The sequence below is a fragment of the Cetorhinus maximus genome, chromosome 28 (assembly GCF_964194155.1).
Source record: "Cetorhinus maximus chromosome 28, sCetMax3.hap1.1, whole genome shotgun sequence".
NCBI lineage: Eukaryota > Metazoa > Chordata > Chondrichthyes > Lamniformes > Cetorhinidae > Cetorhinus > Cetorhinus maximus.
Window position 1 is genome coordinate 6554462 of NC_135906.1, and position 8508 is coordinate 6562969.

Genomic DNA, 8508 nt, shown 5'->3' on the forward strand with positions numbered 1-8508 from the left:
TCCATATCTAACCTGTGTAGTACCTGCTGAAAGCATGTTTCATGGGACGGTATAGATTGAGCTTTACTCTGTCTTTGATGGGGCAGTCCAGAGGGAACACTCATTGCATTGAGTCCATACTGTTGCCGCGCTGGGTGTGTAAGCCGGGATGGTACATCAGGGTCTTTATTCTGTATCTAACAAGGGCTGAACTTGATCTACATGTGTTGGTTTGGGAAAATGTGGGGTGAATTTTTCTCTTTTTCTAACCTGTGCTGACCTAGTAGTGTTTAAAGGCAGAGCTTGTCTCTGTATATAACCCATGCTGTACCTGATCTTGGGAATGTTTGATGGGACACTGTATTGGATGCTTTACCCTGTATCTACTGGTGATGCACCCGTCCCGGGACTATTTAATAGGCCAGCATAGATGGAGATTTACTCTGTACCTAATATGTGTTGTACATGACCTGGAAGTGTTTCATGGAACCACCTTTTGGCATCATTACTCTGTGTAACCTGTACTGTACCTATTTGGGAAATTCTTGACCGGACAATGCAGGGAGAGAGTTTGTCTATATTGAAGGCTGAGCTTGTCCTGGGAGTTTTGGGTGGACATTGTAGGGAGAGCTTAATACTAGACCTAATCTGTGATGTACCTGCCCCAGGAGTGTTTGATGTTACACTGCAGTCCAAGACTTACTTTTGATCTATCCCCTGCTGTAACTGCCCAGGAACATAGGGACATAGGAATTAGGAGCAGGAGTAGACCATTTGACCCCTTGAGCCTGCTCTGCCATTCAGTTATGTCATGGCTGATTTTCTACCTCAAAGTCATCTTCCCACATCATCCCATTTCCCTTGATATCTTTCATATCTAGATTTAGGAAGGCAAATGGTATGTTAGCCTTTATTGCAGAAAGATTTGAGCACAGGAGTAAAGATGTCGTACTGCAGCTGTACAGGGCCTTGGTGAGACCACACCTGGATTATTGTGCATAGCTTTAGTCTCCTTACCTAAGCAAGGATAGACTTGCCATAGAGGGAGAGCAGCGAAAGTTTACAACTAATTCCGGGGATGGTGGGATTGACTTATGAGGAGAGATTGAGGAAACTGAGCCTGCTATCTCTAGAGTTTAGAAGAATGAGAGGTGATCTTATTGACGTGTATAAATTCTGACAGGGCTCGAGAGGGTAGATGCAGGAAGGATGTTTCCCCTGGCTGGGAGGGTCTAGAACCAGGGACACAGTCTCAGAATAAGGGACAGGCCATTTAAGACTGAAATGAGGAGGAATTTCTTCACTCAGAGGGTGGTGAATCTTTGGAATTCTCTCCCCCAGAGCTCTGTAGTTGCTAGTCATTAAGTATGTTCAAGACAGAGATCGATATTAAAGTTACAACCTGTCAACTTGAAAATACCCCATTAATCAACTGCCTCTGCTTCCTGTCCATTAACCAATCCTTCATCCATGCGAATATATTGCTCTCAACCCCAGGAGCCTTTATCTTGTGTATGAATCTTTAGTGTGGCACCGTATCAAATGTCTTTTGGAAATTCTAGTATACAACATCTACTGGTTCCCCTTTATCTACACTACTCATGGCATTATCAAAAAAATCTACAATACATTTGTCAAAGTCTATTACCACCCTTTTGTAAAACCACACTGATGCTGTCTGATCATAGTCTGAGTGTCTGAGTGCATTGTTAATAATTCGATAATAATAGATGCCTGCATATTCCTGACAGCTGATGTCAGACTAACTGACGTATAGTTCCCTATTTTCTCTCTCCCTCCTTTCTTGAATGGCAGCGCTACATTTATTAATTGGATTCTGCTGGGACTGTTCTAGGATCTGGGGAATTTTGGAAATTCATAACCATAGATCAACTACCTCTGCAGGTTCCCCTATCAGAACTCAGGAATCTAGATCTGCAAGTCCAGGGTATTAGTTGGCTATTAGCCCCTTAAGCTTTTCCAAAGATTTTTCTCTGCTGATGTTAGTTACTTTAAGTTCCTCACCTTTAGGAAACCCCTTAATTGCCCTGGAATTTAATTTCTGTCATAGAGTCATAGTTACAAAGCACAGAAACAGGCCCTTTGGCCCCTTGTGTCTGTGCCAGCCATCAAGCACTTATCTATTTTAATCCCAATTTGTCCTCTACTGTGAAAATAGTTGTTCAAGTGTTTGCCATTGACAAGTTTCAGGAGATGTCCTGTCATATTGCTGCGATAAGGTTTAAAACTGATTAAAGCCTGGGGTTAAAGTAGCTCTGGCCTTGGAATGTGACACAAACATCTTAATGTCAGGAGAATAGGACAAAATAGTACATGATGGTACTGCCAGGTGTTGGTGATTGATGGCCATACAACTGTTACACCGAGGCACTTCAAGCCTGCATTCCTCGGACTCAAGGGAGCAGAGATGAGGCCGACAACAGGGGGAATGGTCTGGGGAGAGAGTAAGGGTTTTATTGGTGACTGGGTCATTGAAGGTGCTTGAGCTGATTGGGAGCTGCAGAAATGTCGTAGTGAACAGAGCGACAAAGGGAGGAGAGTTGAGATTTTGAAAATACAGTTGTGACCGAATTGGAAGCAAATTTTTTTCTAGTAATGCACACGGGATGAAGGAGGGTTGATAGAGGGAAGGGAGATGTGTGTGATACAAGGAAGTGATCGGTGATGACCTTATCTGCGATCAACATGATGGGATTAGCGAGGCCGCGTCCGATGGCAAAGTTCATCTACAATATCATGAACTCAAAGTTCCAGACCATAACCCGACCCTCACACTCAGAACCATTCACAGTGTCAGTTCCAATAGTGCAATGGAGTCAAATTCTATATCAGGAATCTGTGTTATGATTCTTGCTGAGGTCACCCCTGGATAAGCCTGATCCCAGAGTGGGACCCAGCCTGATAGACCCTAACTTTTATTTCTTTGTTTAGATACGCGGAGAGTAGCTACTGAACAGAGTCACAGGAGTCAGCTAAGGAATTGTTTACAAATGCATAAAACATTTATTAAACAATAGAAGATGAATTATATTACAATACCCCTTCACCCACAAATATACCATTAAAGATATATATGGGTTTGTAAGGATAACACAAGTAACAAAAACTATCTTATAGTCTAATGTTCACAGTAAGTATACAGTCCATGTATCAATAGGCACCCTATGGTCAGACACACTACACTCTGAAACCAAGTGACAGATGCTACCTCAAAAACTCAAAGTTCCAGACCATAGCCAGACCCTCACACTCAGAACCATTCACAGTACCAGTTCCAATAGTGCAGTGGAGTCAAATTCTAAATCAGGAATCTCTAATGGTTAAATTAAATGAAATATAGCAACCCTCTGATCTCTCCCATTGTATTGATAAAGCCTCAATAATCAGTGATATAGTCAGATAAAGCCAGTTAATTACATTCACACCAAAAATCAACTTTCTGATAACTAAGTCTCCGTATCCAGATGTGAAGAACAGAAACCTTCACAAGGCAACAACTGGGCAAAACCCAGAAAGTTTCTTCAAAGTTTACGGTGGATGTGGGGAATACAAGTTACTGAGTTGTTTACTTGATATGTGTGGGGTGAATCAATAGGAAATCCTTGGGACACGCGCTCGTGAGTCCGTGTGAGGGATTTCGAGGGTGACACCGCGAAGACACAGGTGAATTGGTGAAAACTGTCATCAGAGAATTGACCCAAAGAGAAGGAGCTCTGGGATTCCGCCCGAGCTGTGCTGGACCTCACTTGGAGATGTCTGATTCTGCCCAGCAAAATAAATGGCAAATCCCAAATCCCCATCGATGATAAATATGCTGGAGGATTCACTAAAACAGCGGCACTCATGGAGTGAGAGTTTACTCCACTTCCCTGGTGTAAATTTTATTCTCATCGAGGTGAATGACCTCAGTGCTGGAGATTGGAACACTTTCTGATTGGAGCCGGAGAGTTAGTATGAACCTATCGCAGGGCACATACAGCACAAGTTAGATACAGAGTAAATCTCCCTCTAGAGGGTCCCCCTAAAACACTCCCAGAGCATGTACAGCACGGGGTAGACACAGAGTAAATCTCCCTCTACAGTGTCCGCATAAAACACTCCCGGAGCAGGTACAGCACGGGGTTAGATACAGAGTAAAGCTCCCTCTCCACTGTCCCATCAAACACTCCGAGGACAGGTACAGCACGGTGTTAGATACAGAGTAAAGTTCCCTCCATACTGTTGCTATGCACCAATCCCAGGATAGGTACAGCACAGGGTTAGATACAGAGTAAAGCTCTCTGTACACTGTTTCACTAATTTAAAATTGGGAGATAATTACAGGTTGTTGTTGTAGCAGTGTGAGAGTCTCCATTCCCCATCGCAGCATTTACCAGTCTGCACGCCAGACTCCCTGGGTCAGTGCCCACCAGTCATCCTCATGGATCAATGAACAAAACCACATGAGATGATTGGATTAATGGTGCCTTCAGCATGAGAACTTGTGGAGCTGAATTCAGTCAGGTGACACCAGAGCAACTCAGAGTGATTCCTATTGGTCCAAATAAAATTGGCCTTCCTGGTAATAAATCCATGAGTTCTGTCTGTCATTGGTGGAGATTGTGAAGATTTGGGCTGGTTAATTGGTTCAATGTTGCTGCTTCTGGTCTCATTGGTGTCAGGTGAGTGCAGCTTGTGTGTACATAAGGTGCTGCTCGGTGGTTGAAGGGATGGTTGAGTTGTTTGGTATCATGGGGGATTTTGTAGTGAGGGCTTTGTTCCCAGTGCTGGTGTTAGTTGGAGCTGTTTGTGGCACTGATACTTGGCAACAGTTTCTAGGCCAGAGCTTTACATGGGCCAGAGTCAGAGCCACCCCTGTGCCTCAGACAGTCTCTCCTCCTGGGCCTCCCTTTGGTTCCCATTTCCGTGTATCTCCACTGCAGACTGTGATGGTGCAGTGTGGAGAGGAAAAGCTGCTGCTCAGGGTCCAGCTGGATTTATTTGGAACCAGGCACCTGATCAAAGCTGCTGACCTGACTCTGGGGACAGAAGGTTGTCGGCCAACAAGGATCTACTCTCAGAACCACACTGTCCTCTTTGACTATGGACTCCATGAGTGTGGCAGCAGGTTGCAGGTAATGGGAATCCTCAGCTCTTGCTCTAATCTTGGGCTGTAGATTGTTCCCCACCCTTCATTCCAACACTGGGTGAGATGTCAATGATATTGAGGAGATACCTGTCACCTGCTTTCTAAAACCCCAAGTTAGCTTTCTATTGTGTATTGTACTTTGCTTTAACTTGTTTCTGAGTGTCTCCGAACTTGTGACAACAGCCCTATTGGTCTTGAACCACCTTTTTGGTTCCTCCAAACTTTGCCTTTTGTTGTTTTGAGGATTTTCGGCTCTCTTCCCCTCATTCAGATCGATCCAACTGGAGGCTTCGGTTTCAGTCCGGTTTAATCCAATTGAGTTGTGTCTTAAATGAAGAAAATGAAATGGGAATTGAAATTTATTGCACTAAAGAGGAACTCCACACTTCCCACTTTTCCTGTCATTGGAATAAATGGGGCCCTAGTTTCAAACTGTTCTATTTCCATGCTCCATATTACTGTCCAATTGTGGCTCCTTTTACTGTTAACTGAAGCTGTCCTTTTGTTGACTCCCTTTCCTATTCATGGATCCTGGTCTTGTTCTGATGATCTCACTCTTTGGATAAAGGGCTGAGGTTGCATAGCAACAAATAACCAGATGAGGTCACATGGCCCCTCAAGCCTGTTCCCCAATCATTAGGATCCTGGCTGATCTTCTACACAACCTCCATGTTCCTGTCCTCTTAACATATATTCTTAGATTCCCTTAAAGCCCCAAAATAAATCCATCTGCCTTGAATGTGTCCAATGACTGAGCATTCCCAGATCTCTGGAGTACAGAATTCCTAAGGTACATGATCTGCTGGATGAAGTAATTCCCTGTCACAATCTTAAATGACTGACCCCTGACCTGAGATGAACGCCCCAATAGTCAAGTCTCTCCAGTTGGGGGGAAGGCAGCCTCTTCACACTGACCCTGTCAATCCCCCTCAGAATTGTTTCCAGGGGATGGGATGACTTCATTGTTAACCCCTGTGGAGAACATTCTCATTTCAGATCAGTTCTTCATTCCTTAACCTGATTCTTTCAGATGGTTGGAGATTTCCTCATCTACACCACCCACCTGAACCACACCCCAGAGTATCATGGATCTGTCATTGTGAGAACGAATGGAGCTGTCGTTCCCATTGAGTGTCGTTATTTTAGGTGAGAATCTTTACTCGATTGTCAATAAGATCTACAGCTGCTGGTGGTCTCTGAAGTTGTCCTAAAATGACTCCCCTGCCTTTCCAGGAAGGGCAACGTGAGCAGTGACCCCATCAAGCCCACCTGGATCCCATTCATCTCCACCAAGTCTGGAGAAGGGCATCTGTCATTCTCTCTGCGCCTAATGAATGGTATGTGATGGGCGGAGGGGAGTGATTTCCTCTAGTCACTCACTGGGAGTTACAGCCACTGTCTCTAACCCTTGTCCTCTTGTACTTCAGGTGACTGGCTTACAGAGCGTACTTCGACTGTCTACTACCTGGGTGAGCTCATTCACATTGAGGCCTCTGTTTCAATGACCAACCACATGCCCCTGAAGCTCTACATTGACCGCTGTGTAGCTACATTGAGCCCAGACAAGGATTCCACCCCGAGATACAGCATCATTGACCACAATGGGTAAGGATCTGTCTGCTTTCTCCAGCTGGTCCCATCTCAATGGCTTCACTTGATTCACTTCCTGTCTCTTTTTAATCTTTCTTCAGTTGCCTCCTGGACAGCAAAGCTGAGGACTCCTTTTCAACCTTTGTGTTGCCAAGAGACGAGCGGGAGCTGGACAAGCTCCGGTTTGACCTGGATGCGTTCCGTTTCCTTGGAGATGACCGTTCCTTGGTAAGAGGAAGCTGATCATTGGGGTCTCCATGTTGGGAGGGAGTCACTGAATCATGACTTGTGTTGAATGTGTCCCTCAGATTTTCATCACCTGTCACCTGAAAGTTGCTCCAGTTGATCAGAGGGATTCCAGGAACAAAGCTTGTACTTTCCAGAAGTTGCAGAATGTGTAAGTTCCCTCTCTCTCTCTCTCCCTCAGGGATGTGTTGTGTGGGGTTGTGATGCACAACCTGGTTGATGGGCTGTTTCTCTTGTTTAGCTGGACCCCACTGGAGGCATGGAGCACTGACATTTGTGCCTGTTGCCATGTGGGTAACTGTGGTGCCACAAGGGAGTTGTGGTTTGGTCCCAGAGGAAGGAGAGATCTTGTACCTGAAGCTGGTAGGACATTGATCCTCTAGATGTTGGATGTCCCACTTTCCCCTCACTAACTGAAATGTTTGATGTTGCAGAGAGTGAAGCTGGATTGAAGTGGGAGGGTGAGGCCTCACTTGGACCCCTGCTCATTCTGGATACTGATGTGACCAAGCTGGCAACAGAGTCCCTGAATGAGGCTGAGCGAAGGATGCAGGAGAGGTCTCCAGGTGGTGAGTTGGCCGACTGCTGGTTTCCATTTTCCCCCTCCGTGTTTCCTTCACTAACCATTGGTTTCTCATTGCTTTGTAGGTGTGGAGTCTGAGGTGGTCCTGATCGTGGCCCTGACTGTGACAGCTGTCTCTCTGATCTCTGCTTCATTGCTGGCCTTGTTCCTGTACAGGAAACACAAGCAAACTCTGGTCAACCAGTGACCAAATGATCAATAAAGTAGTGATTCCTTGATCTTCTGTCTGGGTGTTGATTTGTCTCCATCCTCAACACGTTCAATATCTCCATGGAACTATTGGCCGGCTTCGGTGTATCCAAGCACAGAACTAGGCCTCCGGAATGATGAAACAAAAAGAAAAACAAAAGCTGTTGGAAAAACTCAGCAGCTCTGCCAGCATCTGTGGAGTGAAATAGGGTTCATGTTTTGAGTCCAGATGATTCTCTTCAGTTTTTCTTTTTGTTTCTCATTTCTATCTTCTGCAGTATTTTGCTCTTATCTCCCGAATGATGGGTTTACTGAAGGCAGAGAGAAGCACTAACTTTCACTCCTTTGGGCTACTGCTCATTTTTCTGCCTACGTCAGAACCCTGGCTCCTTAACTTTAACTACCAGGTGTGGGGCAGGGGGGTGTGAGCAGGTCTGGGGCCTCCTTGTGGACCTGCTCCTGAGCCTGGCTGCTGTGGGTGTTTACTCAGGCTGCCTCATTCTCTTCCATGCTGATGTTCACCCCCTGGAGAGGGGACTCACTGTATTGGAATGTTTGAGGTTTGCTGTCATCAGTGGTTATGAGGTCACAACTGCAACCATTATTTTAGTTTCATCACCCATTAGACTTTTTTTGACACTTGAGCTGCTGCTCTTAAAAGCTAATTTTTGGGTAGTGATAACTCATTCTCACTGAGCAAACTATGAACTAAAGCTTGTGTATTGTGGGAATAGTGAACCTGCAGATCAACCACAGAAGGTGGCGTGAGAGC

General features: G+C 45.2%; 1 protein-coding gene across 1 annotated transcript; it reads left to right on the forward strand.

Moving 5' to 3' along the window:
* The first annotated feature begins 6092 nt into the window (after positions 1-6092).
* Positions 6093-7734, forward strand: LOC144668745 (zona pellucida sperm-binding protein 3-like). The gene is made up of 8 exons (XM_078531076.1): positions 6093-6274; positions 6362-6465; positions 6556-6733; positions 6820-6946; positions 7027-7115; positions 7206-7258; positions 7399-7533; positions 7613-7734. The coding sequence occupies exons 1-8, from the start codon at positions 6159-6161 to the stop codon at positions 7732-7734; spliced, it is 924 nt and encodes a 307-aa protein (XP_078387202.1). The 5' UTR covers positions 6093-6158.
* The last annotated feature ends 774 nt before the right edge of the window (positions 7735-8508 follow it).

Coding starts and splice junctions, on each gene's coding strand:
- LOC144668745 (XM_078531076.1), top strand. CDS start 6,159: ATGGTTGGAGATTTCCTCATCTACACCACCCACCTGAACCACACCCCA. Junction 6,734..6,819: donor AGCATCATTGACCACAATGG/GTAAGGATCTGT, acceptor ATCTTTCTTCAG/TTGCCTCCTGGACAGCAAAG. Junction 7,259..7,398: donor TTGTGCCTGTTGCCATGTGG/GTAACTGTGGTG, acceptor TTGATGTTGCAG/AGAGTGAAGCTGGATTGAAG.